The 10748-nt window shown below is 37.6% G+C and overlaps 1 protein-coding gene and 1 long non-coding RNA gene across 3 annotated transcripts; one reads left to right on the top strand and one right to left on the bottom strand.

Moving 5' to 3' along the window:
* The first annotated feature begins 255 nt into the window (after positions 1-255).
* LOC111205728 (DEAD-box ATP-dependent RNA helicase rde-12-like) lies at positions 256-1116 on the top strand. Its single transcript, XM_022701897.1, has 2 exons — positions 256-529; positions 629-1116. Exons 1-2 carry the CDS (start codon positions 256-258, stop codon positions 1114-1116), a joined length of 762 nt encoding a protein of 253 aa, XP_022557618.1.
* Positions 1117-7447: 6331 nt separating this feature from the next.
* LOC106443291 lies at positions 7448-9976 on the bottom strand. Of its 2 annotated transcripts, XR_007322583.1 has the most exons (3): positions 9265-9976; positions 8746-9177; positions 7448-8678 (listed from the first exon to the last, which is right to left on the bottom strand). It is a non-coding gene; the product is annotated as an uncharacterized LOC106443291 (long non-coding RNA). The 2 variants fall into 2 exon arrangements; XR_007322582.1 differs by having other exon boundaries at positions 8746-9976.
* Between the last annotated feature and the right edge of the window lie 772 nt (positions 9977-10748).

The raw sequence follows: 10748 nt of genomic DNA, 5'->3' as shown, positions 1-10748 counted from the left end.
GCCACGTGATCCCATTATGAATCTAATGTCTTGTATGATAATGTGGATCAGATGTCGAAAATAGCAAACAGAGACTATGCAGCCCTTAATCTCTCCGGAGACAATTACTTGCAGTGGGCACTAGACACAAGGATTAGTCTAAAGTCCAAGGGAATCGGTGATACCATCACTGAGGGTAATGATGAGAATGAAAAGAATAGATACAGGGCCATATGTTATATGCGCCATCATCTCATCGAAGGTAAGGATCAGTACATGACAATTGAGAGTCCACTCGATCTTTGGAATGCTTTAAAGCACAGATACGATCACCAAAAGATGGTGTTGCTTCCAAAGGCAAGACACGACTGGATGCATCTCAGATTCATGGACTTTAAGTCCGTGGACGAGTACAATTCAGCCTTGTTCAAAATCGTCTCTATACTAAGGCTGTGTGGTGAAGAAGTGTCCGATGTGATGATGCTTGAAAAGACCTATACGACTTTCAATCAGTCGAATTCTGTGTTGCAGCAGCAATACAGGACAAAAGGTTTTGCCACATATACTGATCTGATCTCATGTCTCCTCCTGGCCGAGGCAAACAATGAGCTCCTTATGAAAAATAGTGGAGCCAGGCCGGTCGGGACAGCACCATTACCCGAAGCCCATGACATTGAAAAGAAAGATCCCAAAGAAACCTACTACACCCATGATAACAAGAGACCACACGGCAATGGCCGTGGTGGGTACAGGGGGCGTAGGCGTGACAATCATAACGGTAGAGATAACTACTCAACCGGCCGAAGAGGAAACCACAATAACCGTGGTCGTGGTTCCAATTACGGTCGGGGCCGAGGGAGTTATGGCCGTGGACGAGGTGGCATATCCAAACCATCTTACACATCCAATTCTTTATGTCACAGATGTGGGATGGACAATCATTGGACCAAGAACTGCAGAACTCCAAAACACTTGTGCGAACTCAATAAAGAGAGTATCAAGAACAAGAACCCGGAGGCAAACATGATCCAAGAAAACGGTCAAGATGACAAGGGATATGATGCTGACAATGAATCCGACAGGGACAACAAAGATGACCAAATGGATTTTGAGACATCCGACTGTCTGAAAGTTTAGTTTTTCGAATCACATTGTCTTATTGCTTTATGTCTTTGATTTGGTGTTTTTATTTTATGAAATGACATTTATAATAATAAAAGTTTTAAAACTTTATGAAGTCTCTAAAGTTCAGTAAATTTTATTTATAGAAATGAATGATGAGATGAGTTTACTTGTGGTGGATAGTGGCACAAGTCATACGATCCTTAGAGACAAAAGGTACTTCATGAATCTCACATTGCAAAGTGCAAAGGTACAAACCATTGCGGGTGAGGCCAGCCTGATTGAGGGTCACGGCCAGGCCTATGTGATGATGCCCAAGAGCATTCACCTAGAGATCAAAACCGCCTTGTATTCCCCAAGCTCTAGAAGAATCTTATTGAGTTTCAAGGACATAAGGTTGAACGGTTTCCACCTTGAAACATGGGAAGAAGGAAACAAAGAATTCCTTAACATAACTTTGATCACCAAAGGCAATAAAAGGATCCTAGAGACTATGCCCGCAATGTCTACTGGTCTTTACTATGCAAGGATCAGTATGGTCGAGGCAAATGCCTCAGAGCTATTCACTTTATGGCATAACTGGCTTGGCCATCCCGGAACAGGAATGATGCGAAAATTGATGATGAATTCACAAGGGCACACGTTCAAAGGAGTAATCCCACGAAATCTCACATGTGCAGCATGTGCACAAGGGAAACTCATAACTAGGCCATCACCAGCCAAGGTTAATAAAGAAACCTTGAACTTTCTGGAAAGGATCCAAGGGGACATATGCGGACCAATACACCCACCTTGTGGGACGTTTAGATACTTCATGGTCCTCATTGATGCATCGACCAGATGGTCGCATGTATGTTTTATGTCCACTCGGAACCTAGCCTTTGCACGGCTGCTTGCTCAGATGATAAGGCTGAGAGCACATTTTCCAGACTATACGTCTAGACAATGCTGGTGAGTTCACGTCCCAGGCGTTTAATGAATACTGTATGTCCATGGGGGTAAAAGTAGAACACTCCGTGGCACATGTCCATACACAAAACGGCTTGGCCGAATCCTTCATTAAACGTATCCAGCTGATAGCCCGTCCATTACTTATGAAGTCTAAACTTCCGGTATCAGCATGGGGACATGCAGTTTTACATGCAACAGAACTGATTCGCATCAGGCGATCTAGTGAGCATAGATATTCGCCATCCCAATTACTTACGGGTCATGAGCCAGACGTGTCCCACATCAAAACATTTGGATGTGCCGTCTACGTTCCAATTGCTCCACCACAGAGAACCAAAATGGGACCGCAGAGGAGGATGGGAATATACGTAGGATATGAATCCCCAAGCATTATAAAGTATCTTGAGCCAACAACCGGTGATTTGTTTAAGGCCAGATACAAAGACTCACAATTTGATGAGTCCACATATCCGTCCTTAGGGGGAGATAACAGCCGGTTGATAACAAAAGAATTAGAATGGTTTAGACCATCAACATCTTGGCAAGATCCTCGGACTAAAGATTGTGATTTAGAAGTCCGGAAGATAATACATCTTCAAGAGCTAGCTAATAGACTGCCAGATACATTTGCTGACCCAAATAGAGTGACAATATCACACATCCCGGCTTGTAATGCACCTGTAAGATTAGACGTCCAAGATGGACAGTGTCAAGTGGCTACAGAGTCTAAGCAACGTCTAAAACGTGGCAGACCAATTGGTTCCAAAGACAAACAGCCTCGGAAATCCAAGAAAGGTGCTGGATCCGAGAGCATCAAGGAAACCGTCCAGGACATAGATGGATCGGTCGAGCCGACCAGAATGGTCGAGCCAAGCATACCGACCACACCCGATGATCCGACCGTTCCTCCAAGTGAGGTCCGGGACGCTGGACTTCACGGGACACAAGAGCCGGACAACCAAGAGATCTCTATAGACCATGTGATGTCTGGAAAACAATGGAACAGAAAAGATATCAACGTTGATGATTTATTTGCATATAAAGTGGCACTTGAGATCATGGATAAAGATGAGGATCTAGAACCCGCGTCCATACAAGAATGCATGCTAAGATCAGATTGGATCAAATGGAAACAAGCTATAAACGTGGAGTTAGAATCATTGAGAAAGAGAGGCGTTTTTGGCCCTATAATCTTGACACCGAGAGATGTCAAACCAGTGGGATACAAATGGGTCTTTGTAAGGAAGAGAAACGAGAAAGGAGAAGTAGTGAGATACAAAGCACGGCTTGTAGCACAAGGATTCTCACAAAGACCTGGAATAGACTATGAGGAAAATTATTCCCCTGTGGTGGATGCGACTACATTGAGATATCTAATCAGTCTGGCCATGAAAGAAAACATAGATTTACGCCTAAGATACATATGAGAGTTCCAGAGGGTATTGAGCTCAAAGATAAGAAAGGTTCTCGAGAACAACATTGCATCAAGCTAAATAAAGCTTTATATGGTCTAAAGCAGTCAGGTCGAATGTGGTATAACCGGCTATCCGAGTACCTAACCAAAGAGGGTTATAAGAACGATCCAATAAGTCCATGTATATTCATAAAGAAATTTGACAGCAAGGGCTATGTTATAATATCTGTCTATGTGGACGACCTGAACATAATAGGAACCTCTGGAGAGATTTCCCAAACCGTCGAATGTCTAAAGAAAGAATTCGAAATGAAAGACTTAGGGAAAACTAAGTTCTGTTTGGGATTACAATTTGAGTATAAGGCAAATGGCATCCTTGTGCATCAAGAAACTTATACAGAAAAGATACTCAAGCAATTCAATATGGACCAGGCACACCCCTTACCGTGTCCAATGGTCGTAAGGTCCTTAGACCTTGAGAAGGATCCATTCGGACCTAAGAAACCGGACGAGGAAACACTCGGATCGGACGTGCCTTACTTAAGTGCCATTGGGGCCTTAATGTACTTAGCTAGTCATACTAGACCGGACATAAGCTTTGCCGTGAGCTTACTATCCAGATTTGGATCATGTCCGACCTTAAGGCATTGGAACGGAGTGAAACATCTGTTCAGGTATCTGCAAGGAACAAAAGATCTTGGTTTGTTCTACACCAACCGGCCAGGAGGGAATTTGGTCGGATATGCAGATGCTGGGTACTTATCTGACCCACACCAGGCTAGATCTCAAACAGGATATGTGTTTACACATAGTGGAGCCGCAATATGCTGGCGTTCAACAAAGCAATCCTTAGTTGCTACATCATCTAATCACGCCGAGATCATAGCCATGTATGAGGCAAGCCGTGAGCTTGTTTGGTTGAGGAATATGACCAGCCATGTCTTGAAAGAAAGTGGTCTGGCCGTGGGACAAGAGAAGGAGGAGCCAATGATCATCTACGAGGACAATGCAGCGTGCATTGCTCAGCTCAAGGAAGGATACATCAAGGGAGACAGGACCAAGCACATCCTGCCCAAGTTCTTTTTCACCCACGACTTGCAGAAGGCAAAGGAGGTTCAAGTAGTTCAAGTCCGATCCAGCGACAACTCAGCCGACCTTTTCACCAAGTCTCTGCCAACCTCAACATTCAGGAAGCTGGTTCATCAGATAGGGATGCGCCGCCTGAAGGATCTGCAGTGATGCCTTCATCAGGGGGAGTGTCATGCGTTGTACTCTTTTTCCTGTCTACGGTTTCCATTTTTCCCACCTTGGGTTTTTGGTTTTCCTAGAGAGGTTTTAACGAGGCAACATCATGCATGATACGAGCCCATATGGTTCTAGCATCCAAGGGGGAGTGTTATGAACAATGTGGATTGCTAGAAGCCAAAGGCCAGGACCGAAGCCCATAGAGAGAGAGAGAGTCGGCGGCCCAAGAGGAGAGAGAGTCGGCCGCCTCTAGCTCTAGATGTTTCCATTTATCTTTCATGTTTATGTTTAGGAGATTTTCCTTTTCTCTTTAGGATTATGATTTGGATACTTTCCTTTTATCTCTCCCTTGTATCCCCTATATAAGGGAACACTTTGATTCAGAAATAAAACAGATATAGAACACGATTTCATCTCTTGTTCACAACAGTCTTTTATTGTTTCTACTTTCTTTTGTTTTTACCTCAACAACAGTGCCAAGATCTTTGCACTTCACTATTATTCTCTTTCAACCTCACATATGAACCCTTCACTATGATTTCGTTGAGATTCACCGTCTGTGCAATTCTCACAAGTATATCTTTCTTAGCTATTCTCACGTATGCTCCTTCTTTATCCCATGAGCGTGTAGCTTCCTGCAATGCAATGAGCAAATTATATCCACAACAACAATCATTAACTCATATGAATTGCTCATAATCTGAATCGGTGACATAGGTAATGGCATCAAATACATACACACAGAACAAACCCTAAATCATATGTAAACTAACAAATCAACTAAATTCTAAACACTAATTAAAAACTCAAATTTTATTTTGCTAAGATTTTTAGTTTGGATTTGGAATCAAAACCCAGATATATTAGGTTTCATTGGATGTAATACATTGGCTTTGAGCCGATTGATTGATGATCTTCAATCAGAGGGCATCAATGGTATCTTTCACTCCTAACCCAAAACCCTAAACGTATCTCCCACCTATCCAACTGCTTTAAACCACAAGAAATACACAAATGATCATTACTATAAAAGGATAACACTATTCTTAAGCAATATCCGATAGAAAGAGAAAAGCAAACAGAGATTGAAGTCGACTTTTTTTGCTGGAAAATTGTATAAGGCTATAAGCATGTTCGTGAAGACGAAGAATTTCGTTACGGTTTAGAATTATGTTTGTGAAGTATGAGATATTAGTTGGTTTAATTTAAGTATATTGGTTACCATATAAAATTGCATATGAAGCTTGTCTTTAATTATATTTAGTCACAACATTCAGTGAGTCCAAAAATAAAGCATGACATGGTAAATTTCAAATAGGACTTTGTTTTAATAGATTAGATGCTAAAATTTAGGACATTGCATATTTAATATGTTATTAAAGGAAATCATTCTAATATCTACCTACATTTTGTTCAGAAAGTGTTGTATCAGAAGAGCATTAACGTCTCATAAATCATTCAAATAATAAACTTGGACACTACTCCAAGTTGTCACAAATAAATAAGATCACAAATCACGTTACAGGTCAAAACACATGGACCGAATGAAACTAGTAAGTTTTTTATTTTGAAATATTTCATATAGGCTGTTTTATATACTATATTTACACATATATAGATAAATTTAACCACATGGACCGCATGAATATATTACCTAACTATATGTATATATGTATATATATATATATTGAATTACAAGTTAACGTGCTGTATATTAATAAACGAAATATGAACAAATTTTTACTTATAATTTGTATTTGGTTCAATTACGATTCTGGTCTGTTTTAACTTGAGTAAGCTGTGATCTTTGAACTTGAAAAGAAAATGAGTAGTGTCCAAGTTAATTAATATTGTTATACGATTGTTAGGAATTTATTTGAATACTTTAATTAATTTATTTAAACATCTAGGATTTGGCCCGCCGGGCGGGTAATTAACCAAAATAATTATGGGATTATACACATATATTTGGACAAAATAGTTACATATCTAAATATATCAACAATTTTAATGAGTATTTTAAAATATTAAGCTTATTTTAAATTAAAATGATATTAATATTCACTTTGCATGTTTTGTTATTCTTCTTATAGATCACTAGAGCCCTGTCCGCGCTTCGCGCGGATTACATGTTAGTTAAAGAACAGTTTAATTAAAATTGGGAGTTTTAAAGTTTCTGAAAGTATAAGTTAAGTTTTGTTTCTTTTATAATGCGAAGACGTTGGAAGCGGAGATCACTTTTTTTTATAAACCAAAGTAAGTTTGAATAATAAATTATGTTGATGAATTTAATATTCGTAAGAGAAAATAGTATTTGAGTGTGCCTATTTAATTGACGTAGAAAGCTGTAACGTAAATTTTAAAAAAGTTGACTGGTGTCGTTTGCTATGAGGCTTAGGATAGCAATTTATTCCTCTTTTGGAAGCTTCTCACGTCGGTTTGCCGGCATTAAGTTTATACCATTTCACGTTCGGGTGTACTGAACCGTACCAAACTGAGAAAAAAAGAAAAATTAAGCTGAATTTCTAGCTAAAAAACACCATATAGAAGCAAAATAGAGAGATCATATATCTTTTTTGCCACAAAAAAAATGCTCTAGTTCATTATTTTGTTATCTGGAAAACGGTAATATGCCATTTGTAGAAGCCACATGTTTTCCATCCTGAAATTACTTATGTGAATTAAGAACAACAAATTCAGAATCATGGATTCGTTAATCAAGTCTGAAGACTGAAGTAGAGAAAATATTACTTTCTTTATTTGGACAAAAGAAAATATTATTTTAGAAGTATTAAAATATTAAGAAAGGTAGACAGCTGGGAAAGTTTGTAATACCAGAGGGAACCTGATTGTTACTGCTGCCTTTAACAATGTGTCTTGCAGATGTCACACTATTGTCGCTCTTATACAATCATTTTCTAATCAAACAATCATGCAATCAAAACCACACGCAACTGTACCAAAATAAAACCATACCATTAACAAATATAGATCAATCAACTAATAGCATAAGAGAACGCGTAATGGATTGTACCATGTAACCGTAAGTGTCTGATCTCTAAGTTATAGGTGAATCAAATCTCGCTGAAGAGTTGATCCGTCCATGTTCTTAATATTCTGACGTTGTTGAGATGTTTCCCATTAATTAGCTTAATGTGGAGGAGACAAAGAGAGGGAGAATATTTGAAAAGGTAGGTTTCCATAGGAAATTTATAGCAATTTAGGGGTTTAATGGTGGAGGAACGTTATGACGGAAATTCAGAATGGCAGGAAGTGGCTTTGCTCTTAATATTTGGTTGAGAATTATAATACACTAAAAAGTAAAAGAGTAGCTGACTTGTAAGTTTGGTTGGATGAGAATATTTATGCTTATGTGGCATAGCTTAGGAACTTTCAAATTAGCTCCTTTTATATAGTAGGATGATCACTTTCCTTTTCTGATTTTATTTCTTTCTTGTTTACCTGTCATACCATTTTGTTCCTCACATAGTTACGTTATATTTCCTTTAGTTATTCTGTTTCCTTAACAATTTATTCTACTATTTTTTATTTCATTTTTTTTTGTTTGTGAATTCATCTTATAGTCCTTTTCAAAACAATTATTCTAGCCATTGCAAATTTTTTTAAATATAGATATATATAATATATAAATAAAAATATTTATACAATACTATTAAATATAAATATATTAATTAATTAATTTATTCGCCCCCTCTCATAATATTTTCTAGATCCGCCACTGCATCTCGATCTAGTGTAAGGAGGATCACATAAAAAATAAGCACGTACTTCCCTCAGTCTGCTTCCATAGCCATTCTGAGACAGCGGAATCGTAAGCAGCAATGTGCTGAAAGGCCTTCCACGCAAGTTTCCTGCGGAATTGTTGGTCGTTCTGACCTCTTTTGAGATACTCCAAAACAGCTTAATAATCCTCTGAATCGACAACGATGAGGACATCTTTGTGGTTCTGTCCAACAACATTTATCATCAAGATATGAATATAAGGAATAAGTTTCATATGCACATATGTATACCTTAGCAGCTGCTCTAATCATAGTAGGACCACCAATGTCGATGTTCTCAATCCCATCCTAAAAACTGATCCCACCTGAATACTACAGATAACTTGTCTCAACCTTAGAAAATAAAAGGCTAATCAAATGTCCAAACTCACCAATGCCATGCTCATTAAGAGCTTCCATATGATGCTCCACATCTCTTCTAGCAAGGATACCACCGTGTATGTTTGGGTGCAAAGTCTTCACACGGCCATCAAGCTGCTTTTTCGAGAAGAAAAAACAAAAACAAAATGAGAGGTAAGCTTAATATACCAAACTCAACTGCTTAATCATTACCACCAGCTAAAGAATGAAACTTTCAATTTCAGAAAAATGAGTAAGCGTCTCCACTTTGGTGACAGAGACTACAACATTCTCCAAGGTAGAGGCAGTTCCTCCATAGTGTATCTAAAGATGGACAAAAGGAATCATTTTTCAATCCATACACACTTATTAGGACAGAAACATAACTAAAAATTATGAAATAAGACATACCCTAACTCTTGAAGACCTTTGCCAAAAGTAGCTAAATCCTTCTTATCAGATAAAGATATCAAAGCTTGCTTCTTTCCTGATGTACACACGCCCATGTTATATTAAAAACCTTATTGCAAACAGAATATAATTGAAATCAGTCTCTGAATATGAACTTGCAGGTTAACACAAAAAAACAAACCAGAGGAGACCCATGACTGTGGCTGATTCTTTAGAGCTGTCTGAGACTCTGACATGGCTCGGACCGCAACGAAACTCGGATCTAACATACAGATTTAATAGCAGCATGGATCTTGACCTTAGATCGCTTGGTAGGGAGTGGAGATGAGAAGACAATTCAGGGGATGAAGAAGAAGCAGGGAAACTCTTGGAAGCTGAAGAGTTACGTGACGTAACTTACGTCTAGTCTCAACCATATCTCGTCTTCTCAGAAGAAGAACCATGCGTTGTTAAGTTTAGGGCAAACAGCAAATGAACCCCAAGCTCAGGCCCACTCATTTTGGTGTGTAATTTGGCAAAAAACAAACGAAGCCCAAACCGAAAGCCCAACATGTCTGATGTAAATAAATGAAATGTGCTGATTGGTGGATTATTTAATCCTACGTGGATAGCTTTAGGACTCATGATATCTTCCTTTTAGTATAGGATAGATGTTTATCTTACTATTGAAAAATGTTCACCAATACATGATAGTTTCATATGTTTTTAGTATTTACTATACTTTAATTATGGTAGTTATTATAGTAAATAGAATTTAGATTTAGTATAAAACATGGATTACATTTTTGTTCCTATACTTTTTTTTCTTGAATACATCGATAATTTATTTTCCAATGTGCAAGTAGAATACAGACCAAATTTACAGGTTCAAATTACAATTATAATACAAAATTCTAATTAAATATGTAACTAAAATACTTAAACTTACAATTATATATTTGAATATATTATTTATTTTTGGATAATTCTGTTATTTTGCTTGGTATATCTACATCTTATTTTATATAGCCTATCATTTGTTTTTTTGGTTGAAAACTTAAAATGTTAGTAGAAGCTGTGAATCTTTTATTTTGTATTAATGGGGTTTTTTTTTTTGCGCTATGCACAAAATATTAGTTTTTTATGAAAAAAAGTTGTCAACATTATTTATAACATTAATGTTTATATTGTAAATCTGTAGTTTCTTATTGTAAATAAGCTCTTGTTCTTTTTTTTGGTCAGTAGTACTTAACTTACAAATATGGTAGTCTTGGAACGGGAGACTATGTTATGGGCAATGTGTTTTACCTTTGTAGTTGATCTATATTGATAATTTACTCGTGGTTGTTTTCTATTTGGTTAATTTTATTTTCCCTTTTAAAGTTTTATGTATGTCATTAAACATTTTATTCTTAAATGTTGTGAACAAGAAATGAAATCGATTGTGTTATGTGTATTATTTCTGAATCAAAGTGTTCCCTTATATAGGGGATACAATGGGGTAG

This window comes from Brassica napus, chromosome C4, assembly GCF_020379485.1.
Source record: "Brassica napus cultivar Da-Ae chromosome C4, Da-Ae, whole genome shotgun sequence".
Classification (NCBI taxonomy): Eukaryota; Viridiplantae; Streptophyta; class Magnoliopsida; order Brassicales; family Brassicaceae; genus Brassica; species Brassica napus.
This window is presented reverse-complemented; position numbering and strand designations above follow the sequence as displayed.

Bases quoted from the DNA above. Each gene is read 5' to 3' on its own strand.
- LOC111205728 (XM_022701897.1), top strand. From the start codon at position 256: ATGACAATTGAGAGTCCACTCGATCTTTGGAATGCTTTAAAGCACAGA. The intron at 530-628 runs GTTTTGCCACAT...CGGTCGGGACAG, and splicing joins GCAGCAATACAGGACAAAAG to CACCATTACCCGAAGCCCAT.